A 26,021-nucleotide genomic window follows, 5' to 3' on the forward strand; every position below is an offset into this window, starting at 1 on the left:
AGCAGCCCCTTTATCATAAAGAGAATTTTAATTAAAGAATGTTCTTGCATCATAAGCAGAGTTAGCGACAGCTGGCTACACTGGGCGTTTATCTCCTTCAAACCACATTACCAGTAATTGCTGTATTAAATCAAAGTCAGAGGAGATTATAGGTCTGAATCAAGCCAAGGGGCTGGTGCCAACCCAAGGATTCCCACACTGCTGCATTGCTGCTGTCAGAACCCTGTTCCTATCCCCAGTAGGGACGAGTGTCAGGTAATGCCTGACAGTTCATCTATAAGGCATGAGCATGATGAACACAATCCAAGAAGAGAGGCAGTTACACGTGCAAGACTTTGTGGCCTCGCCTTTTGGTTAGCTTTTCGTTTTGAACAGGAGAGTATGGTTTCTCATTGTGTTTCGGTACTACTAGACAGAATGTGTTACCTGCCTTGCACTTGAGGAGATTTGCTTTGGGATAAAAATCACTTGTACTTTCTCTGCTGTTTTACTTACTAATATTCCCTTCTTGATCAAGCATGGTCTCCTCACTTTGAGTAATTCCTTCAAGAGAAATGTATTGCCCTACACTGCCTATGCTTAGGAGCTCCCCCTTCCTCCTTCTGACACAATTATGTAGCTCTTTATATACTTTCTGCTTCCTATTGAGGCCACTTATTCCTCAGATAATTGATCTGGCTTCATAAATCAGGTAATTCTGAATCTCCTTTAAATGCCCTTCTTAAATTATTGGAGATGATGATGATGACAATGATAATAACAGTAACTATAATATAATATTTGCTATATGCCAGGCATTCATATGTTAACTGATGTAATCATCACATCCACCCTATGAGGTAGGTAATTCTTTTTCCAGATGAAGGACCTGAGGCAGAGTTGTTAAATAACTTTTCCAAAGTTACACAGCTAGAACTACAATTTAAGTCCCAGTGGTTTGTTTTCAGAACCCTGGACTCTGAATCACACAATGTGTTGCTTGTGTAGACCAATCAGACCAAATACCCAACACTCTGCTGGGTATTAGGAATATTTTAAGGAGTAAGATAGATTCTATTGTGCCTGCCCTCCTGGAGTGGGAGAGGCAGAAATAATATGTATGACAAGTTAGAAAGGATATGTACAAGTGCTAAGAGTGTATGTAGCAGGGGTCTAACCTAGACTAATCCAAAATAATTTTCAGAAAAACTTGCCTTTTTGCTTCTGCTTATATCTCATACCACTATACCCATAATCTTCCTTTTGATAAGATTTTTTCTGTAATGTTTTAGGGCATACTGGGGATTTTCCCCTACATCCCCTTACCAGTCCACACACCCCCTACAAAGAAAATAACTAGCCCTCTGCAAATTCATTGCAGTAAATAGGACAGGAATTCATTTAATTTTTAAATAGCTCTACTGAAGTATAATTGATATATAATAAACTGCAAACATGTAAAGCTTCAAATTTAAGTTTTGACATATGTATACACGTATGAAATCATCACCACAACCATGATAATAAATATATTACTCATCTCCAAAAGTTTTCTTGTGCCCCTTTGTAATCCTTCCAATTCCCACCCACTCCCCGCACATTTCCAAGCAACCACTGGTCTGCTTTCTGACACTATAGATTAGTTTTCATTTTCTATTATTTTATAAAAATGGGATCATATAATAAATACTCATTTTTACCTGGCTTCTTTCACTCATTGTAGTTATTTTGAGATTCATCGATGTTATTTCATATACCAGTGGTTCATTTATTTTTATTGCCAAGTAACAGTCCATTGTGGATATACCACAATTTATTCATCATTTATCTCTTCATGGACATTTTCAGTTTTAGGCCATGACACATAAAGCTGTTATGAGTATTCATGTACAAGTCTTTATATGGATATATGTTTTCATTTCTCTTGGGTAAATGGAATGCATGGATCATATGGTAGTTGTATAATTAACTTTTTCAGAAATTGCTAAACTGTTTCCACATTGGCTATACCATTTTACATTCCTGCCAGCAGTATTTGAGACTTTCTGTTCCTCCATAGCCTTGTCAGCACTTGGTATTGCAGTCTTTTTCATTTTAGTCATTCTAATAGGCAGGTAGTGGTATTGTTGTGGTTTTAATTTCCTAATAAGTAGTGATATTGAGCATCTTTTCAAGGGTCTATTTAGCATCCCTGTATATTCTTTGTTCAAGTGTCCAGATCTTTTGCCCATTTTTTAAAAAAATGGATTACATGTTTTCTTATGGTTGAGCTTGGAGAGTTCTTGTATATTCTGGATACCCTTTACCAGATATATGCTTTGCAAATGTTTTCTGTCAGTTACAGCTTGTCTTTTTATTTTCCTCACAGTGTCCTTTGAAGAGCAGAGTTTTTAATGAAGTCCAATTTATTAATTTGCTCTTTTATGAGTTGTGCTTTTGGTATCATATCTTAGAAATCTTTGCCTAATCCAAGGTCGCAGAGGTTTTCTACTTGAATCTTTATAGTTTCATGTTTTACATTTTTAGGTCTATGCTTCTTTTTTTTTTTTTGCGGTACATGGGCCTCTCACTGTTGTGGCCACTCCCGTTGCGGAGCACAGGCTCTGGATGCGTAGGCTCAGCGGCCATGGCTCATGGGCCCAGCCGCTCTGCGGCATGTGGGATCTTCCCGGACCGGGACACGAACCCGCGTCCCCTGCATCGGCAGGCGGACTCTCAACCACTGTGCCACCAGGGAAGCCCCCTATGGTTTATTTTGAGTTAAATTTTGTATATGGCATAAAGTATGGATCTAGGTTCATTTTTGTTGCATGTGGATATCCAGTTTTTCTGGTACCATTTGTTGAAAAGACTATTCTTTCTCCACTAAGTTGCCTTTACACCTGTGGATCTATTTTTGGATCTTCTATTCTGTTGCATTGATCTATTTTTCTATCTTGACACCAATACCGCACTGTCTTATAGGAATGTGAGTATTAGGGGATTCAGTAGACTTCAGAAGAGTGGTAATGCGGTATGCTATACCTCAGATAATAGCATTTGCTTTTAGCACATACTAGAAAAAAGATAGTCATAATCTTCAAAAACCTATTTTTGAATAGTGGAATGAAGTGGAGAAAAATACTATGTTCATGGGCTGGAAGACTCGATATTCTTAGGATAGTAATTCTCCCCAAACTGATCTATAGATTCAGTGTAATCCCAATCAAAATACAAGCAAGATTTTTATAGAAATTAATAAGCTGATTCTAAAATTCATGTGGAAATGCCAAGGACCTAGAAGAGCCAAAACAACTTTGAAAAAGACAAACGAAGCTGGAGGACTAACACAGCCAGATTTCAAGCTCCAATAATTAAGATAGTGTGGTGTTGGTGCCAATATTAAGATATACCGTTTAATGTTATGCAATGAGATTGTGTCTGTTAGGTTTTGCGGCATAACAAACCTCCCCAAAACTTAATGGCTTAAAACAATGTTAATCATTTATTTGCTCACAGTTCTGTGGGTCAGGAATTTGGGTGAGTCTCCTAGTATGGGGAGGCTGGGCTCGAGTGGTCTAGGATGACCTCACTTTCATGTCTGGTAGTTGGCAAGCTAATTAATTGGTTGGGAGGCGCAACTGGAACAGCTCATCCCTCTTCCGCTTGGTTTCTTACCCTTCACAGTTCTTCACATGGTTGGCTCAGGGTTCCAGAGAGGAGCAGGAGAGGGCTAGTCCCTGTGGACAGGCACCTGTCAAGCCTCTGCTTGTGTCACATTTGCTGATATCCCAATGGCCAATGCAAGTCACAAAGCTAAGACAAAATTCAAGAAGTGGAGAGAAAATTTCACCTCTTGATGGGAGGCTGTGAAATATTGTGACCATTTTTGTAATCTACCACAGAGATATTATGAGTTAGTTGAGATGAAACTTTCTGTGGGGGGTAAAAGTCTCTGTAAGATAATTATGTGGAATCACTTGTAGACATATTTCTCTAACAGTATGAGAATATTTACAGTTATTTTCTGTATGTAAAGGTTATAGCTTTACCCTTATCTTTTTTCTTTTTTTTTTTTTTTTTCCATATGTGGGCCTCTCACTGTTGTGGCCACTCCCATTGCGGAGCACAGGCTCCGGACGTGCAGGCTCAGCGGCCATGGCTCACGGGCCCCGCCGCTCCGTGGCATGTGGGATCTTCCCGGACCGGGGCACCAAACCCGTGTCCCCTGCATCGGCAGGCGGACTCTCAACCACTGCGCCACCAGGGAATCTCTACCCTTATCTTTTATGTACTATCTATCTTTGCAGATTTAAAGTGAATGTCTATTGTCTTATGATTTATGGATACATTTTACCTTAGTAATACTGATATAGAATGAAAGCATAATGAAAGACTCTTCTAACAAAAATGCTAACTCCTGGCTTCAGAGACTGTATGCCATGTCTGTCACTCCAAATAGAAGAATACATTTCAGCCATAGCATGGCACCCCTGTTATTACGCATACTTCCTTTTGTACCATGTGTCACACAAAGGAGTGTTTCTGTACTTCACCGTGATTTGCTCTTCTCTGGCAGATATAATTTAAAGCATTTCCACTGGTGTAGAAAATTCAACAATTCTCACAGTACCTTAGAACCAGTGGAAGTCTTACATGAATATTTTTGAACAGGTGTTTGACTTTGTTGCATATATTTACCCACCTGCCTTTCTGTAAGCACCCTAAGTATGGCTTTGCTTATGCCATGCTGGTTTGTGCCTTTGGAATGCTGTCCCACTACCTCAAAGCTTCCCACCATCAACCCCAATCCATCTGGAAAACTCTTACTAGCTTTCCACAATTCATTTCCAGCATTAACTGCTTGTGAGCTATTCCTGGGCTCCTCCACCCTCGGAAATTAGATGGCAGCAGTGGTGGCTGCAGCAGCAGTTGCCTCTCTATTTTCCTCCCAAGCCATGTTGTGATAGGTATGGCATTTATCACATGGTGTTTTGGTACTTACTATTTTCTGCTTTCTCTCCCCTATTGTCAGCTCTTTGAGAGCTTTTTCTATTCCTAGGACTTCATACAGTGCTAGAGGCATCTTGGTTGAATGAATGAAGGTTAACTGAATGAACAAATAAGAGATGGTCTGTGCATGGTGATTAATTCATTTACCTCTGATTTGTATGTTCAAGTAATAAAATGCAGACCCTCCCTTTTCATATACTGATGGGCATATCTGTGTAAAAGGTACTGGCTTAATTCTTTGAGAGAAATACCAAGATGAACTGACAGGTCCTACCCCTAACGAAATCATCCAATTAAAAAAGTATGCCTAAAAATGTAAGACACAGAAGCAAAAAACAAAACAAAAGTCCACCTTGATAGAGGCAGCAGTGGGTAGTTGAATGTATCAATAATTATTTTTGTATTTACTTGCCGCTTGGAAGACCAAGAAGTAGCCCAAGGTAGAAAGTTTTATTAAAGTAGGCATCGTGTCTATTTTTCATTCTGATCATGAATTTATCAATTTTGCTGCCATCTTTTTACTGATACTACTGAAACAGCTCTCTCTCAAAATTTCTCTTGGTCTCCTACTTGCTAAATTGAATCATCTTTTCTAAATTCTCATTCTCTTTAAGCTTTCTGTATCTCTACTTGACATTGTTATATACTCATCTCTCGTATCAATTTATGAAATACTTTCCCTAGTGCAAGGGACACAGGATAGTAAAGAAAAGTAGAAGAAAGTAACACATGTCCTCTGTGTCCTGGCTTTTGTGAATAGTACACAATCCTGCTTAATCTTTTTATCCTTTGTTGCTATTTCTGCCTTCTAGGAGTGAGTATTCCTTAAGGTTCTATTTTCAGCTCTTTGCCTTGTATTAACTGTTGTCTCTTTCCCTCTTCCCTCCATCCCTCCTTCCTTCTCCTCTCCCTCCCCACCTCCTCTCTCTTTCCCTTCCTCCCTCTTTCTCCCTCTCTTTCCGTTTTTGAAGTACGTGGTTGATGCTCAGTACAGGTTGTGGACTAAATCATTGCAGCCTTACTGTTCCTCCCAAACTCCTCTTGGATCTTCATTTCTAACCCTGACCTCTCTTCCGGGGCTGCCACCTACAACTCTGAGTACTTGTTAGACATTTTCGATTGGACCTGCCACAGCTTCAAACCAGTTCATGCTTCTGACTTCTCTCTTTTAGCAGTGTTACCCTTATTTGGCCAGTCAGCTAGACTTAGAACCTCAATGTTATATTTAATTTCCTTCTCCCTTATACCCTTTTTCTAAAGTCTCCAGTTTCTGTGGATGCTTTCCTTGTAATGTCTCCTACATCTATTCCTTCTTTATTTCTACTGTTAACTTGTGGGTTTTGCATTAATAATCTGTAGACTGTTATAACAGTAGCCCCCGGGACTTCCCTGGTGGTCCAGTGGTTAAGACTCCATGCTTCCAGTGCTTCCACTGCGGGGGCACGGGTTCGATCCCTGTTCGGGGAACTAAGACCCCACATGCCATGTGGCACACTCAAAAAAATTAGAAAGAAACCAAACAGTAGCCCCTAATTGGCCTCCCCACCTTCTGATTGTTCCCTTTTTCATTCTTCCTGCAGCCACCACAGGCCATTTTCATAAAATGTTATTTTTGTAGCACTGTTTCCCTCTCAAACACTCTTTTTTTTTTTTTTTTTTTTTGTGGTACGCGGGCCTCTCACTGCTGTGGCCTCTCCCATTGCAGAGCACAGGCTCCGGATGCACAGGCCCAGTGGCCATGGCTCACGGGCCCAGCCGCTCCGCGGCATGTGGGATCTTCCCAGACCGGGGCACGAACCTGCGTCCCCTGCATCGGCAGGCGGACTCTCAACCACTGTGCCACCAGGGAAGCCCCAACACTCTTTAAAGCTAAGGTCTGAAATACATAGCCTGATGGCCTAGATCCTCCACAATGACCCAGACCTACTCTTCTTGTCATTTGCCACTATTCACTCACAGTCAGGTAGACTGGTCACACTGATCCCTATGTAAGTCTTACCTATTTCTAACTACATTACTTTGCCTACATATACATCTTTCTTGATCTCAGCCCCTCCATCCTCATCTGTCTATCTTAAACTCTACCTCTTTTTGAACTTCTGTGTTATCCCAGTTCACAGCAATCTTTGGAACCTTTTCAGATTACTACTAAAATCAATTTTATACCTTAGAACAGAGGTCTTTGCAATCTTTGCCAAAGCATTCTATCCCGAAGCCTAACTAGTATCTTTGAACACTCTTGGTAGGATTGTGGCGTAGGCAGAAGGGAAAGAAAAGGAGAGAAGAAAACAAGAATAAGAGAGTAGAAAAGAGAAGAATCTCAAATATTTTCTGATTATCCAGTCCTGGGTAAGTCTTGAGATCCCTAGGGTTGTAAATGGTACAAATTATACTACAGTGTCACCAACTGTGTCCTCTGGCATGAGACCGATATGGTAGTCTGTCTACTTTATCATAAACAAAACTTAAATTTCATAAATCTCAAGATAATTTCTAGGTATCTCACTCTTAAATATCACTAGGTCTCTTTCTCTCTGATATCATTGCATTCTGTTTAACAGACATGTTCTAGGTGTGCCAAGTGTTGAAACTTACGGTCTGAATGTCTCTGCTAATGAGATATATAGAAATATATGAAGGGCCATTTTCTATATTCATGTTTCTAATTGATCAATATACAAAAATTTTAATACTGTAAAAGCATTCGTAATACTGCATAGTGTATACTTTTTCAAATGGTGTAATTTGGAACTGTCAGCAAGTAACTCTGAGCTTATTGTGGAGAATTGTTTTTTTTATTTCTGGAATTTTTATTTGAATGAATATAATAGTATTTAAAATTTAAAGGAAATACCTAGTCTGTTCCCTCTGAGGGTGGGGATCACTTAGTAGTAATTTGTGTTGAAAATGTTCACATATTTTTGTTTCTATTTTTAAAATCTCTTTGAAAATGGGAAAAAATATTGAAACAATGTGGAACTTCTGACCCGTGCGTAGAATCTCTGTTGGTAAGTAAGGCTACAACAGCCTGCAGAAAGACTGTATGTCAGGAAAGGAGACCCTAACATTTGTAATTTGTAACATTTGTAATTTGATCTTTTGTAGTATGCTGTCTTTTGGGTGAAAGGTTCGTCTTTCTTTCTATAAGTGTTATTTAGAATATTAGTTTCACTAAATTAGTGGTCTTAAATTATAACAATAAAAAATTTTACAGAAAGAGCTAAGTAAAAGACAAGAAGAAGTACAAGGAGTTATAACTCACATATTGAATTATTTTGCCATTTTTCTGAAGGGCTTATTATTTAAACTAGATCTGGGTACTGATTGCTTATTGTCTAAATCCTCCAGTATTAAATGAGAGTTTATATTTATGCCATCATGTTAGGTAAAGCAAATGTGATAATATGGAGGCTGAGAGAGTATTACTGATTTTTAAAATACTGGTATTCAAAGTAAAATCTGTTTTGATTCCCTTCAACTTATAAAAAGATAAGTTATAGGAACAGTGAATGCTAATTTAAATATATTTGACAAATTAGAAGTTTATCTCTAAAGAAATAAATGAAAATCACTATCCCACCCCCTAGAGGTGTTGGTTTTGTCTTATGCCTATAATATGTATGTGTGTCAATGTGTGTGTGTATAAATATGTACTATATATGGCATATATTGGTGTGCATGTCAACCAGTAAGTTATATATATGTGTATAAATATATAACATATGTAACTTACATGTGAGACACATAAAGCTTATAAATTACATATATAATTTATTGATTAACATACATGCAGACACATATGTGCATTTACAAATATGAAATTACACCCTAACCATTATTCAACAGTATAATTTTTTTCACTTAATAATGTTTCAGTCACATCTTTTCACCATGTATGTATAGATCTATCCTCAAGAAGAATTTAAAGCTCCAGAGATTGATGAGGCCCTCAATAACATATTTGGGGACCACTTTCAGGCTGAAATTAGAACAGTTGTTCTAGAATTTGAGTTACAGTCTATCATCTTAAATACAACACAGTTTGGGAAAATTCCATCTTCTGTGATTAATTAATCGGATATTGAACTGAGTTAACTCATGAAGGTTAAGTTTGTCAGCCTCACGGCCCTGTATGGTTTATAAGTATCATTATTTCCCAGGCTTTATATCAAGAGAATCTTGATATCAGTCATATCAAGAAGATGTAATAGTGATTAAGATGCTAGTTTATAAGTATGTGTGTGGCCAGTACCACTGTACTGCTGGACATGAAATGAAGTAGAGGGAAGGTGGGAGGGCAGAGCGTACAGGAGGAAGAAGGATTGGAGAATGATTTCATTAGAAGGGAAAATTTAGTATAAGTTTTTATTATAGAAACATCCCTATTGTTATTTCTTTATTACCATTTTAATAACTATATAGCGGACAAGTAGAATGTATATTATAGGCCCTTAAGGTAACAGATCAAAAATTTTATAAGGCTCAATCTCTGTTAAGAATTGACACAGCAGCGTCTCATAGTTTTAGTGGTGAGAAAGTGACACTATGGAAGTGTCCATTAAGAGCAGCTTTTTAAAAATGTTACTTCCTGGGTGAGAAGTTGCCCACAGTGTGTAATGTTGGACTGTAGCATTGTCTTGCCTTTTGGTTTTACCTGTGTACTGATCTATTCTCCCATAAACTGCAAATTCCTTGACAACAGGACTGTGCCTGTTCATTCCTCCAGTGCTCAGCACAATACCTTGTGTATAATAGATCAATAAATTTTTAAAATTATACTGAACTGATTTATTGTTGTCCCTCATGTGTAATACACATAGAATCAGGACCAGCAATCTGAAGATAATCTAGTACATTGCAGTGGTCTGCCTAATCTCCCAGAACCGATTTAAGGTAAATACTTAACCAAGAGATCTATCTTAAATGTACTAATAAGGCCATTCTGACTCTTAAAAGACAATTTCTCCTGAACAATACTAAAATAAATTGCGATGACCATAAAAGGAGAAAAATTGCCCTGGGGGTGGTGGAGTGGGCATGGTAAGAGTTAGACTCTTACAAATGCAAATAATCCTCATGGGTTAATCTTACTAAAACATGTTATAATATTACTGGCTCTCCAAGATTAGGGAGATCAGAGTCCCTGAAACTAATTTAGAATTATTTATCATTTTGAACTTTTGAATGTTTGCCCCAAGTAGGGGATTTCTTAGGAATGATAGTTATAAATGGTGTGTCTCTCTTACTGAGCATTTATCTTTACTTTCTGCTCACTCGAAGTCCTGTTTGCTGAGAATTACTTAGCAGTTCTCTGGTTTTAGATGGGCCATTTAGGCTCTGAAAGCCAGCTCTTTAACCTGCCCTGCATTGTCAGACTGACCTAACACCTGTCTGTGTTTGTTACTGCTTTCAGTATCTGTTATAGAAATATGTGTGCACATGCATGTTTGTATATAGTGGCAGGGTGGGTATAGCAGCTTCCTAAAAGGGGAGAAGCAGCTGGCTTTTCTGAAGAGACCTTTCCACCCCCATCTTTTTGCAAGCAGCCGGAGTTAATCCTTCCATGTTTGATTGGAACAGCTGAGAGAGTCCCTGGCATATCTGAAGGTCTCCAGTGGACTCATGTTGCCTCAGAGTTGGGGCCACCTTCCTCTTTTCTAGTGCTGATCCTGCCAGCTGTCCTAGCTTCTGTTAAAGCACAGCAGAGGAGGTGTTAAATGATACAAAAACATACAGTGTCATGAAAGAGCTCCTTTTACTGCATGTAACAGTGTGACTTCATTTCTCTCCCATTCCCTTCCACGCAGAAGGATTGTATACTGTTAATCCTAACACCTGTCTGTGCCGGAGACAGTAAGAAGGGTGTGTGTGTTCGTGTGTGTGTGTGTGTACACGTACGTGCGCACGCGTGCGCGAGGTCCCGCCCAAGAAGAAATAGAGAATACCAGTCCCATCTGCCTTTCCACGTCCTGGATTGGGAGTGTTCCCTCTGACGTACTTAAAGCCTAGAATATATATATATCACTTTGGATCCTGGATACCTTGTGCTTCCTACCGTTTTTGGTGCCACTTTAAGGAGCCCGCGATCCCTTCCTTGGCTGTCATTCTCTACCTCTTGTGTTTCTGGAGGAGTTGTCAGCTTAAAACCAGCAGTAACAGCAAATCTCTAATGTAGTTTTCAGTCTGTAGCTAGTAACTCCATTGGAGCTTTTTGTTTTCCCTGAAAAACAGCCATTTCTTCTGTGTAGTGTTGAGTCTTATTGGGGTGGAAGCCTGGCCTGAAGCAAGCTCTTTCTTCATCACCTGAGCCAACATACCTATCTGCGTAGACTGGAAGTCAGCCAAGGATTTTTTTGGTGCTACCAGGTTCCTTTGGACAGGACAGCCAGATCAAACAAGGCAAAAGCTTAGACACTTTTGTACTGTCTTTATTGGAAGATTTTTTTCCCCTTTGCTATGTATGGTGTATATTGTATGGATTATCAATATCCTGTTGTCCAGGTAAGCTAAGGGTTATAACTTGTTTCTAGATAGTACTCGATGGTGGGATGAAATGCTTATAAGCTTCCTGTCTTCTGACCTGATACCATTCAGAGCATAGATTTCCCAAAGCTATTTGCTAATTTGCTGTAACAGGAAGTTTGTGTTTTATAGTATTGAGGGCTGGGCAGCGGTGGTTGCTTTCAATCCTAGAAGTTCCGAAACTTCAGAGGTCAGTGTGTGTGTGGTTACCCACATGCGTGTGTGTGTGTGTGTTTTAAATACTGGGCTTGGCATTATAAATGTAACATAATTAAGCCACCATATATATTACTGTAAACTTCAGGCTTCATTTTGAGTAGACGAGAAGCACAGATGGTGGTTTCCAAATGTTGCTGTATTTTTCAGATAGGTAATATACAGTAGAGGGCACTCTCTTCACACTTAACATTTTAGACTTTCTGTGATGGGATCATTGCCTCTTAATTATTAACTGGTTGAAATCTAGAATCATAAAAATGTAGGCCTTTATCAAGCATATTCCTGAATAACTATTTGCCTTTAATTAGTAGCAGTACAGTAAATGAAGTTGAAGTTAAGGATTCTGGATTCTGATTCAACCTATGGTATTAACACCTCCATGTCATGCTCAAATAGCTTCATTTTTCTTGACTTCACTTTCCTTGTATATAAAATGAAGGGGTTGAACTAGGTGATTTTTCATATGTCATGATTCTTTGAAATATTAATTGTACTGAAAATCTAGAATAGGAAAATAAAAATGGTTAATACAATTATATCTGAATTATAGACACTACTTAGTTTCTCAGTTTGGTTTAGTTTGTTTTTAATGGCATTTAATTATTATTATTATTTTTTTACAGATTTCCATTTCTTTAATAATTAGCTCCTAAGTTGTGGGTTGGACAGAAATGCATAGGGTTAAAGGAAGTGACAAACCAGTATATCTTATTAGGTATTTTGGGCCTAAAGGCTAACCCACGCTATTTTTAATTGGACCTGTTGGGTAAGCTCTCTAGAGTAAACTCACAGCTCTCCTTCACGTCGTAAGCTACCAGTATGGAGTCATGTGGGAGGGGATATGGCTCTGTTTCTTTAACTATATTGCAGGACATTGGTCTATACTACATGTTTTATATTAGCTGTATAACTCTCTGTGATTTTGAGTTATTCAAATAGAGCATATATTTTCCATAATGAGGCTTTGATATATTTGTGGGGTCTCATTTATCTGTGAGCTGTTTCTCTCCTGGTATAACACAATGGATTGGTCTGTGCAACAGCTTAAGGCTGGAAGTGTCATGAAACTAGATTAGAAGCAAAGCTTCTTACAAGTAAATATTGATGATCTTTTGAAGAGAAACATCTGTGAACAGGAAATTTCTGAGACCCAACTAGTAAAGTAATGGACTTGTAATAACTGTAATATAAGTAGTATAAAAAAAAAGCTGAAAAGGTAAAAATGTTTCCAAAGAAGATTGAGATGTTGGAGATTTATGAAAAACAGAATTGTAATATGTAAATATTTTTTTTTTTTTTTTTTATGGCTGTGTTGGGTCTTCGTTTCTGTGCGAGGGCCTTCTCTAGTTGCGGCAAGTGGGGGCCACTCCTCATCGCGGTGCGCGGGCCTCTCACTATCACGGCCTCTCCCGTTGCGGAGCACAGGCTCCAAACGCGCAGGCTCAGTAATTGTGGCTCATGGGGCCAGCCGTCCCGCGGCACATGGGATCCTCCCAGACCAGGGCTCGAACCCGCGTCCCCTGCATCGGCAGGCAGACTCCCAACCACTGCGCCACCAGGGAAGCCCCTGTAAATAAATTTTTTGATGTAGAAAATAGGCCATTCTCCCCAAAAATAAAAATTGTGAAGTGGATTAAAGGTTCTTGTTTAGAAATTATGACGTGTTTGGTAGTCTTTGGCAGGAAAATTTTATTCATTTATGATAAAATGAATTTGCCACCCCAAATCATTAAGATTTAGTACTGTTAAATGTGGTGCTCAATATTTGAAACAGCACTTTCCTGACTTTGCTCCATTTTTTAGGTTTATTCTATCTGAAATTAAGGTAGCTTAGAAATGCAGGTAATGGGATATTAAAATTTAAGAGTACACTCTCCACCACATCAAGGAAATTAATGTGATTGAAAAAGCAATTTTAAGTTGAAGGATCCCAAACTATGTTAGTCTTATTTCTTAATTCTGTTAAGGTAACAGGTTTTTCCAGTCCATTTATAAATGATGGTGCATTTATGACGATTGTTTGCTATCCAAACTGTCTCAACTATAGTTACAAAATTTTCTTTTTAGCTTCTGTTATATTCTTGTACTTAGTTAAATCAAAGCTCTTTGTTGCATACTATGAACACTTGTGGTTCTGTACCAGTGTGTTATGCAACTGGACATTATTGAGGACGTGATTGTACAGTATTTATAAAATATTAAAGGTTTTGCACCTATTTTTTAAATTAAGTAGTTCTAGAATTGCTAATGTTGAGATAATGAAACAAAGTGAGTTCTCAACATAGGGCAATGAAGTATTTTAGGTACTTGACCTTTTATTACTCTTACAGTTAATAAAATCATGCCTGTCTTAAGAGTGTGCAATTGAAATTGGTTATTTTATTAGTTATAATTTTTACAGAACCAAATCTGGGCCAAATCAGTTTAAAATACAGGCAGAGGAAGTAGATAGGGGCTTGCTGGATATGATTTAAAGGACAATGAGTGTAGTCTCCCTACCCATAAAAAATCTATTTGAGAAGCTGTTCTTGAAATTAGTCTTTTGGATTAGACATTTATCACCTCTGACTGGATGGTTAAAATATAACTTGTTAGGATGGCTACTGTCAAAAAAAATAACAAAATAACAAGTGTTGGCAAGGATGTGGAGAAATTGAAACCCTTGTGCACTTGTTGATAAGAATGTACAATGGTACAGCTGCTGTGGAAAACAGTATGGTAGTTCCTGAAAAAATTAAAAATAGAATTACCATATGACCCAGTAATTCTACTTCTGAGTATATACCCAAAAGAATTGAAAGCAGAATCTTGGAAAGATATTTGTATACCCACGTTCACAGCAGCATTATTCACAGTAGCCAAAAGGTGGAAGCAACAACACAAGTATCCATCAGTGGGTGAATGCATAACCAAAACATGGTATATACACACAATGGAATATTATTCAGCCTTAAAAAGGGAGGAAGTTCTGATATAAGCAGCAACATGGATGAACCTTGAGGATATTATGCTAAATGAAATAAACCATTCACAAAAGACAGACATGTATGATTCCACTTATATGAGGTACTTGGCATAGTCAAATTCATAGAGACAAAAAGTAGAATGGTGGTTGCCAGGGGCTCTGGGGACAGGGGGAATGGAGAGTTACTGTTTAATGGGTATAGTTTCAGTTTTTTTCTTTGAATTTTATTTTATTTATTTTTTATACAGCAGGTTCTTATTAGTCATCAATTTTATACACATCAGTGTATACATGTCAAGCCCAATCTCCCAGTTCATCACACCACCCCCACCCCCCCGCCACTTCCCCCCGTTGGTATCCATACGTTTGTTCTCTACATCTGTGTTAAGAGTTTCAGTTTTATAAGATGAAAAGAGTTACAGAGATGGATGATGGTGCTGGTAGCAAATTATGACTACACAGTTGACCTTTGAACAATGTGGGGGTTAGGGGCACCGACCTTCTGCACAGTAGAAAATCCATGTATAACTTCACACTCGGCCCTCCGTATCAGTGGTTCTGCATCCTTGGATTCAACCAACTGCTGATTGTGTACATGTGCAGTGAAAAAAATCCGCATGTAAGTGGACTTGCACAGTTCAAACCCATGTTCTTCAGAGGTCCACTGTATTTAATACCACTGAACGGTATAAATGGCTAAGATGGTCAATTTTATGTTATGCGACAACTTGTTGCAAGTTAGGGGTTCATCTAGTGTTGCAGTTTTTCCTGAGGCAGTTTTACTTAACCTGTCACCCATCGAACACATTGGCACTGGTTATCATTTTGAGGTGAATGGGGCAGCTGGAGGGAGAAGAAGCAGGATCTTACATTTTGGGGGGTATAGCTGTGTATCCTGATTGAGGGTTCAGGAGAGCCAAGTACAGCTTAAGGCTCTTAGGCATCTGGAAGACTGAGAGACAGAAAGTGACCTGTCTAAAGGATACGTGTGCCCAGAGGATGCTCAGGTCTGCAGAATGCTGTAGAGTGACTTAGCCCGTAGGCTGTCCACTGCTTTGTGGGCAGATGACCTTGATGTCAAGGGATATATATATATATATATATATATATATATACACCTTAATTTCTCTTTTCAAATTAGTTTATTGCTCACCAAATGTTTTTTGAGTTATGGGCCAGGTACTATGCCAGGCACAGGGATTTAGTGGTGAAGAAAACCAGCAGAATCTCCAGTAATTTAGTAATAGAGAGGTGGCATATTGTATTATCGGAGAAACAGTACACTTCAGTTTTCACCGATTAATCATGTATTTTCTTGATAATCTGGTTATTCATAAACTTGTTTATGTCCCATCCCTTTAAGTATTTGTCTAAGAACCTTTTCCTTAGTCTCTCATAGAATGCAGAGAATGTACACATAATTTCAATTGCATATATGACTCAGTTATCTAGAGTTTGGGATAGTTTAAAGAGATTTTAAAGAGTATTTTATGCAAATCTAGTTAATAATTTATGTAGTGATGTTTTCTAATATCTCTGGCCTCACCTGTGTCTTAGTGTATACTATTTGTGATCTTGTTCTAAAGGTTTGATTTGGGGGGACAGGAAATAAATATGAGGATTATTTGGTTTTTTATAAGCATATAACGTTTAAGGCAGTTGATTTCAAATTTTGCTTACCTTTTTTTCTAGAATGGGTTATATATAACTGAACACTGCCTAACCCTGAGAAAATGAGCTGGGATATAGTAGAATTATCTATAATTGGCTTTATTTATATTAAAGAGAATGCTGGGACAAGGGATATTAAAGTAGTATTGTCTGGGAAATGCTCTGGAAAGGTATTTATATCTATTAGGTGTAAATTGTTATTTACACTTAGGGTTATGAGGGGGGACATGCTGTGAAAAGCTTTTATACTAACAAGTTTTTATTATTGCCGGAAATGCTGTCCCTTTAATGTTGCTTTTCACTTGGGTGTTAGCGGCAGCCTGGGAAAGTATGAGCAAACCCTGCCTTCTGGTCAGGGACTCTTGGACCTGCTTTTATAGCATTGCTGGTAAGTGGGTGGAAGGTAGGAAGGTTGAGTCCCTAAAATTGTGAGGAGCAACACCACCTAAAGTGAGTTGTTGTTTTTTTAAATCAGTGAGTGTTGTTTTGTCTAGAATCTGAACTATTCTAATAAAGTCGAAAACAAAACCTTTCTCCCGCTCTCTCATTTTGTACATCTTCCTTTCACCTTCAAATTTCTAAGATACTGAAGTAAATTTATAAATTTAAAGACATTTCCAAGTACTCTTTGGGAAGAAGAGAATGCTTTTATAGCATTTTGATAACCACAGAGATGCTCTTCGTTCTTAGGTACCTGCATATGGATAAATAAATGGCTAGAGGTAGAAATCAAGGCATTACAGTTTGATTTCATCAAACATTTATTCGTCTACTAGGTATTCAGGCGTTGGGTTAGGAACTGCGTTAGGATTGTGAAACAGTTCCTACCCTCAGATTGCTCACAGTCTGGTCAAAGTTATGCAGAAACAGTATCAACCATGGCTTAGGCGCTAAGGCACTGGGATAAGGGGTACCTAACCCAGGTGTGGGAGGAGGTAGGGCAGCAAAGGCTTTCTGGAGCAGGGGATCCCTGAAGTGAGCCTTGAAGGATGAATCAGCCAGATAGAAGGCCGTACTCAAGGGAGGAAGAACAGAAAACAGAAAAGAACAGAGGTGTCGTTGAGGAACTAACTGCAAGTCGTGAGGTGTGGTAGGAGCAGAGGAGAGCAGTGGGTGGGGAGAGGGAAAGCCGGGGCTCTGGACAAGGGGGCTGAAGCCACATTATGTGTGTTAGGTGCCTACTTAAGAGTTAGAATTGTCCCTCTTGTTAGGCTGTGGGCCATAGTTGAGGAGTTTAATCGGGGAAGTGGCAGATGAGATTTGTGTTTAGAAAGATCAAGCTCTGAGAGTAGTAAGAAGCCTGCATGGGAAGAGGGGTAGACTGAAGGCAGGGGGATTACTAAGTAGGAGGCTGAATGCAAAATAGTAAGGTCAGAACCGAATTTGTGGTGCTAGGGATGAAAAGAAAGGGCACATTTCAGAGAAATCAAAAAGACTTGCTTCTGGTTTGGTGCGGTGTTGAGTGAGAAGGAGGAGTCTTGGAAGGACTCCAGACTTCCCATCAAATTTGGGTTTAAATCTGGACACTTCAGCTTGCTGGCTCTGGTGACTTTGGGCAAGATACTTAGCCTCACCTGGTCTTAGTTCCCTCATCTCTGCAAAGGAGATTAAAATATCTTGTCTTGAGGATGAAATGAGCTAAGAATATATGTAGTTGCCTGATAAGACACCACAGAGTAAGTTTTCAAGAACTGATACCTCTTTTACTGGTTATGAAGTTTAACCACATTTCACCAAGTAAGCAAACATGATAGAATGAGTACTAGAATCCAGGCTTCACACACATACAGGGATTTTTATCTCCTTTGCCCATTTACTGTTTTCCCCCAGTGCCTAGGATAGTGCCTGGCACATAGTAGACACTCAAACATTTGCTAAATGAATTAGTGATTCGATTTTAAGAATTTAATTTAGTTTTGGTCTTATAAGATAGAGAAATTTGTAGGATATCTAAATGGAGATGACCATTATTTAGCATTTGGATATTTTGATCTGGAGTTCAGGAGAGATATCTGGACTGGATATAGAAATGTGGGGATCCTCAAGGTAAATGGGTGGTAAATGAAGCTATGGGATGGATTACATCACCTACAGCAAGCGTGTTGGTCAACAGGAGGCCTCGGGAACTAAGGACCATTGTTTAACTTTTTTGAGATGTGTACCCTTTTGAAAATCTGATGAATACCGTAGATCCTCTCTGCACAGAAATGCACATAAAAATAACAAATTTCCACCAGAGTACCTGTGTGAGGAACTATATACCTTGGGTTAAGAGCCTGTGGTATGCAGTAAAAAGAGGTCTGAAGATGGCACCTTAAGCAATACCAACATAGAAGGTGGGCAGAGGAAAAAGAGTAAGATGGAGAAGCGACTTAACAGGAAAAGAGGAAAATCAAGAAAGACTCAGAGTAAGGTTTCATTTGAAGCTGAGAAGAAGTGTTTCCAAAAGGAGGGAGTGCCAAATGCCGCAGACAAGTCAAAGCAGATATAACATGTCCATTGACTCTGGCCATCAGAGGTCTTCGGCAACTTTAATAAGATCCATTTCCGTTGAGTGGTATGGGGGAAAGGAAGCTGGAGTTCTAGGGATTACATGGAACACTGAGGAAACAATGAAGGCATTGAGACAACTAGGAGAAGTTCCTTCATTTGTTTATTTATTAACAGATATTTATTGAGTACCTACCATGTATCAGGCACTGTGCTGGAAGCTGGAGGTTGATCCACAAGGGTGGATGTGGTCTCCTCCCTTAGCTGATGTTCTTATTGTCTGTTTGCCTGCCTACCTCCCCAGCCCCCTCACTCCTGCCCAGAAAATGCCCTGAAATGCGTTTCTCCTTGGTACACCAGTGGGCACACTCAGCCACCAGGGGCCTCCAGTTGTTATGCTGGGTCAGATCCAGACTGTTCAATTGCTCTTCTCTCACTTGGGCACGAGGGAGCAGATTGTCCTCTATAACACCACCCTTTAAAGTCAGGGATGCACATCAAAATATCCTTGAGTTCGTGCAGTGCTCACTATGATCAGTGAGTTTATGAAAATTATTTTAATACTTTTTTTTCACATTTAGCTCACACTAACTCTTTCTTGTGGTAATGACTTTTATAGGTTTATTATTTGCAATATAAAACAGTGCTCCTAAATGTAGAATAGAGGCATGAATACCAGGCCTAGGGAAACCTTTGTCCTAGTCCTAGACATTTTGCATGTGGGAATCCCTCATTTTTATTTAAAAAATCTCTTCTTGGGGCTTTGTTGTCTTTCCATATGTATGGAGGTTTGCAAGCTTCAAGACAGCCATGGCTTTCATAAGACTAGCATGTGTGTGAGTGTGAGTGAGTGAGTGTGTGTGTGTGTGTTTGTGTGTTTGTGTGTGGTGGGGAGTGGGGGACTCTGTCTTGGTGCTCCTGGTTTTTTGCCCCTAGCACTATTGTGGACCAGCGGATTCAGAGAATGGTATACAGTGATTCTCAGTTTATTTCTCATATTAGAACTGAAAGCGTAAATAATTATCCCATAAATATGATTTAGATTTTCCCAAAAGCACACTGCATTGCCCCTGCTTCCAGTGAAACTCGCCTACCTCTTTTCTGCTTCCTCACTTTGTCTTTAAAATTTTTTGACTGCATTTTATCTCCAGATTGGCTTTTCAGTTGCAAATTCAGAGAATGTAATATGTTCTATCTTCCAGATCATTTCTAAAAATGTTAAATAAGAACAAGTTCAGAACCAATCTATTCCTTTTCTCTTAATGTTTTTTTCTAATGTTTAAAGATCCCATTCTTTTGTACATATTTCTTTACATGTACAGGTTATACTAAATGTATACTGATAGCTGTAAAATGCCCAGAACAACAACTGACATATTGTAGGTACTCAGTAAATAGCAATGACTCTGCTGGTTTCTCCAGGCTCTCCAGATTGTTTGGTAGTTCCTGTGTTCTTTTCAGAATTGTTTAAATGATTATTAATTTGGATGGGAGCATGATGATGGTACATTGGCAATGTGCCAACCAACATTATTATATGGCACTTTTTTGTGTGTGTGTGTGTGCAGTACGCGGGCCTCTCACTGCTGTGGCCTCTCCCGTTGCGGAACACAGGCTCCGGACGCGCAGGCTCTGCAGCCATGGCTCACGGGCCCAGCCACTCCGCGGCATGTGGGATCTTCCCGGACCGGGGCACGAACCCGTGTCCCCTGCATAAGCAGGCGGACTCTCAACCACTGCGCCACCAGGGAAGCCCAATACGGCACATTTTTTTAAAGCTTGGTTATACATTTTGCCAAATAATCCTCATTGAGACAGCAAAAACTTAAGTATTCTCGTGTGATTTGTGATTTTTAATGTTGATTTCTTTATGTGTTTATTTTAAAAATAGAAAGCTCAATTTTGGAATTAATCTCTTTGCTTTTCAGGTAATCTATTAGAGATTATACAATAAATATAGCATAACTTAAAATATATAATAAAACCTTTAGAATAGGATCTTATTTATTAGAATACTAAAAAATTAGAAAATCTTTATTTTTATGAGACAAACATCATAAACTCATCAAACATTCACACAGGTCACTTTATTTGAATATATAATGATAGAAAGTAGGGAGATATGACATTTATATTCAGAGGTCAAAGACTTTTGCAAGATCACTTGTAAAGGGCAGAATTACGACTTTGACCAGGACTTCTGAACTGAATCACACCTTTATGCTTTTTTTCATTATGACTTTTTACTAAGAGAACTTAAAAGAAACCCTTACACTCAGTAAACATTCTCCCAAACCTCCTGTGTCTATAGCACTCTATAGTAACAATGATTAGTTATAGTAATGACACATGTCCAGTGTGTGTACAAGAAAGGGTTTTTTTTTCAATAGAGGCTGAGATGCAGAAGGCTGGGGAACACAAAGGGTAAATTCTCTGTTAATCAGCATTTTAAATGAAGCTGGAAGCCTTGAGCAACCAAATTTGTATCCACCTTAAGCTTCTTAAGCAGTCATGTTTGTAGACACCTTTTTCAGAATCCCCAGGTTTTTTACAGTAGAAAAAAAGAAGCACTTAAATTACCTCCCTCCTCTCTTTTTGTCCTTTGCAGTCATTAGACTAGTTTAGGGCAAGCAGTTTCTTGCATATTTCATTCCTTGAAAACTTTCCAGTCAACCCATCATTGAGCAGCTCTTCTCATCTTTTATTACATCCGCTGCATCTATAAACTGTACATCAGTGGAAATTTTTTTTAATAGTTTCTGTTTCGCTCCTTATTTATTATCAGGTATTCTTAGATGGAACGTTTTAAATCTGTACTTACTATGGTAAGCTGCTGTGAATACTTCCCGTGCCATATAATTAATGCCACCATCGGAGAAACTCCTTAAAATATGCGGGCACATGGCGCCTGCCCTTCCCTCTCTCCCCCCCCTTCCCTCCTCCCCTCACACACACACACACACACACACACACACACACGCGTGCGCAAAGCACACACCAAACTGCCATTCTCCAGCAGGCCTGTTTCTGGAGTTGGGAGATGTCAGCCTGCCGGGAGCGGGTGGGAGGAGGAGGAAGAGGTGGGGCTCTACTCTGATTAATTACCTTAGGCATTCGGGGGTGGGGCTTCCTTCAGCCATCTGCCTGAGATATGGGAGGGAGCTGGAGAAAGAAGGAGGGGGAGAGACTGCCAGAGAGGAAGAGAAAAGAAAGGAAGAAACACTAGAAAGAAAAAGGAAGGAAAACGGGATAAAGGGAGAACAATCACCCACCCTTTAAGAGCTAGACTTGGGGGGGGAGGGGGGTGGAAAGCAAGCTGTGGAAGGTGTGCCCCAGCGCTACCGCTTTGAAGTGTTCATCATCTGTTCCATTTGGTTTATGGAGAAAAAGAAAATGGTAACTCAGGTAAGATCTGTGTTTCCTCCGTGCGTTTCTTTTCTCGTTTCTGAGATCTAAATAAGATGGGGGGGTGGGGCATAGTCACCAGAGTTTTAATTATTATTGTCTTTTTAGAAAGGGCCAGAATTATTGTTATCAGCTGGAAAGTGTTAGTCTGTGCCTGTTGTGAGTCCGTGTGTGTGGTGTATCCGTATCCTTTTTTCTCTCCCCTCCCTTAGCTCCATAGCAGATTCCTGTTTCCTGTACTGTGCAGCTGTAGCTCAGGAAAGACCCTGTGGGGATTTGTCTACCTCTTTGTCTTGGTTCTGAGAAGAGGGAGGGAGAGAGAGACTGCAGAGGTAGGAAGAGATTCTTGTAGACTGCCAAAAAGAGGGGAGAGGGATTGACTTCCTTTTAAGAATTGCAGAAGAATTTGTGTTATAAGGAAATCTGATTCCTGATTCGCTTTGGTTTCTCAGAATTGGCAATGGACTTGCAGTTTTGCTGCCTTTGCTCTAAATGGCTTATTAAAAATGAAGGCTAGAAAAATGTTTCATTTTCATGTTTTTGTTACTGGCAAAGACTGTTTTCCATGAGAACATAGAAGCGTCCAGGTGCAGCAGAGGCAGGTAGAGCCCTCCCTGGCAGAAGAACAAGTCTGAATATATAAATGACAATCACACGGGCATTAAAAGACATCTGAAGGAGAGGGAGTAGGAAATGGAAGACCTCTCCCTCTCTCTCCCTCTCTCTCCCTCCCTCTCCCTCTCCCTTTCCCTCTCCCTCTCTCTCTCTCTCTCTCTCTCTCTCCCCCTCCCCCCGCCGCCCCTCTCCCCCCCCACCCCGTACCTCTCTCTCTCCCCCTGTCTTTGGTTATACCAGGCAATATCTGCATTTTAGCAAGTCATTCCTGACAAATGGAAAGGTGAATACTCTTCCCCAATTTCCCCTGGTGGTGCTCTTTTTCTTCTTGGCACCTTTCTGTATGTTCCTTTTCCCTTTTTTCTTTATATATAGGTTGAGAGGAAACCATGAAACTGTGATTTATCAATGAGAATCGTTTGCATTGTGGAACGTTCATGTCCTTTAGTGTCAGACTTAAGATCAGTTTCACTCCAGGCTTTTATGCTCTGTAGGGAAATTTCATCACTGGACAGTGCTTTCCTTTTAAGGAGGTTGCCCCCTTTTTGGTTTTTTTGTTTTTTTGTTTTTTTTTGTATTCTCTCATCTCTTTTCCTAAGTCACCACCGGAGGGCGAGAGAGTCAGCTGGCTATCTGGATAGAGGCATCATTTTAGGAACTGGAACCCTGTTCTGTTAAATGTTATATAATGCCCCGCAGTGCTGTTTGGAAGGAGGTAAAGCATTAAGGAGATTTTCCCAGCATGACTGAGAGGAAAGGGAAGTTTCAAAGAATATGTCTTTCCGTAGTAATTTTTCAGCAGATCTGAGTTTGGATATTATTAAGAAACCCCTCCCTCTTCTGGAAAGTGGAGAAACCCTTGAAATATTTTCTCTTCCACTTCTTATCTCTTCATCATCAGCCCGATTAACTCTTTTGAAATATTGCTTTACTTTTTAAAAAAAGAGAAAACATGTTTCTGGCTCTCTTTGTTGCTTGGGAGATGATACTTCTTAAACTTGGAGCCCTCGTTCAGTTTTCATTAACTGACCATATTAGAGGGTACCAGCTCTCTTCTTTCTCAGCTATTACTGGAGCCTTTTCAACTACTTGACTTTTCATTGTATATATTTTTAAATCAGTGAAAGAGTTATCTAAACTAGGACTTCTTTTTTTTTTTTTTTTTTTGCGGTACGCGGGCCTCTCACCGTTGTGGCCTCTCCCGTTGCGGAGCACAGGCTCCGGACGCGCAGGCTCAGCGGCCATGGCTCACGGGCCCAGCCGCTCCGCGGCATGTGGGATCTTCCCGGACCGGGGCACGAACCCGTGTCCCCTGCATCGGCAGGCGGACTCTCAACCACTGCGCCACCAGGGAAGCCCTAAACTAGGACTTCTTATAATCAGAGGTTTTCCGTGGCCTCTTGGAGCCTGTCCCCTTAGTTTCTAGAGCAGCTGAGTAAATGTGTGCAAGCCCAAGTTCGAATGGACAAGCATTTGCACACTTAATATCTTGGTCTTAATAATAAGTATTTAAGGAAACTATAATTTTAGGAATGAAGCAGAAGAGATAAATAGAAACTGGAAAGAAGCAGTTGGGGGAGGTTAAGAATTCTAATAGGTAAGTGAAAATCATGATTTTCTCAGTGTGTGTGAATGCTGAAGGAAACAAGGAACTCATTTTTGCCCATCCTGAATTTGGAAAATATAGAATGGAAAGTATAGAATGTCAAACTTGTGAATTTTCAATATTCCAGCATGTTTGTTTTTTGTATACACTTTCTATGTTAATGTAACATACATAAAATAGCAAGATAGGCCAAATCTTTATTTGTCCTATGGTTGTTTTTTTTTTTTTTTTTTTTTGGTGGGGAGGTAGTTTTTCGTTTTTTGAGCCAGACGTCAAATCCCAATATTTGATAATGATCTGTCACATAAGCTTTCTGAATAGAAAATGTCTGCAGTGTTTAGGGTTCAGTTATCAAAGTTAAACAGTTTATTGTGGTATTTAGTATCTTAACAAGTATATTAAGAAAAGTATTTAGATATGTTTTCATCATTTTGTCACCTAGGTTCTTTGCATCTTTGATCTTAACATTTCTATATCCCGTGGCTTCCATCGGGTGGAAGGTGAAGGGCCTTCAGTGGATGACATTTTCATCATGTTTAGATCCATATCTGTGGCTACACGGTATACACACGTTGTTACTATATATGCTCTGGTTTTATAAGGCCTGTTTTTGGTTTATAAGGCTCTGTTATTTACAATAAGTTATCAGAGTTTTGCTTTAAAAAAAAAAGGAAATGGCGATTTAATTACAGAATTCTAGTATAGTAGACAGACATGCTCATGTGACTTTTTAAAAAATAACTTTAGGTTTATCTGTCATTCCTGTATATGTTACAGGAGTATTTCACTCTCTTCTTTCAGAGCATGTGAACCAAGTTATTGCATCTCCTCACATTTGTGAAAATAACAATATGGAATAAAAGGAAGGAGAAGAGATACATTCTTGTAATATGTGTCAAATTAGACAAAGTTGTAAATGACTTAAACTCCAATTAATAAGGAAAGGTTATACTGTTTGTTGTTGAAAGGGAAAGTATACTAGGCAGAGAGGAAGAGATTTTACAGTGTGGACGTTAAAGAAAATTTTTGTTCTCTACTATAGCGTAAGACTGCCAGTTTCTGTAGAACACAAAGCCCTCCCTTTCTTGGACAGCTCAGTGCTTTGCTGGCATTTTCTTCAAAATCTGTTTTCCATCAGGACCAAGAGGAGGGAAGGTGTTAAGAATAAGGGAGGTTGGAAAGGAGGTTGCTGTTCCTTTAAATAGTGCAGGGAGCCCCAGTGGCAGCAGGCCGCTCCGGAGTGTATTCTTTTGTAATGAATCACCACCAGTTCTATTGTCTGCTATCTCCACTCTTTGTAGCTGGAAGGCCGAAGTCTTTTACCTGAGCTGTGGCCAGGTCCCTATTCGTTCCAGGGTGGCTGGGAGGAGAGAAGAGGGAGGGTATTTTATGCTTTAATTAAAGACCGGTAAGAGAACAGGTATGTTTTGCTTTGTTTCATTTTCTATTATCCTTTCTGGTTTTTTTGTTTTTTTGAAATGAGTTGGAGTAGGGAATCTATCCTCTGATTTTGCTAAACGTATCCCATTTTCTGTGCATTTTGAAAGTCCTCACTGA

The 26,021-nt window shown here is 39.4% G+C and overlaps 1 protein-coding gene across 24 annotated transcripts in view; it reads left to right on the forward strand.

The window, feature by feature from the left end:
* The window catches only part of RBFOX2 (RNA binding fox-1 homolog 2), a 263,097-nt gene that overhangs the window by 151,651 nt on the left and 85,425 nt on the right, over positions 1-26,021 (forward strand). Inside the window, exons 1-2 of one of the 24 annotated variants that reach the window (XM_081250366.1) lie at positions 21,984-22,243; positions 24,389-24,455. The exons of 22 other annotated variants lie outside the window; for them this stretch is intronic. Coding sequence is in view for 1 of the 2 variants with exons in the window: in XM_081250362.1 (XP_081106488.1) it covers positions 22,217-22,243 (27 nt within the window). In the remaining variant the exon portion in view is untranslated. Of the gene's footprint in view, positions 1-21,983; positions 22,244-24,388; positions 24,456-26,021 lie in introns of those variants that run through there. One more of the 24 variants, XM_081250362.1, reaches the window with a different exon arrangement.

Source organism: Mesoplodon bidens (genome assembly GCF_964165515.1).
Source record: "Mesoplodon bidens genome assembly, chromosome: 11".
NCBI classification, from domain to species: domain Eukaryota; kingdom Metazoa; phylum Chordata; class Mammalia; order Artiodactyla; family Ziphiidae; genus Mesoplodon; species Mesoplodon bidens.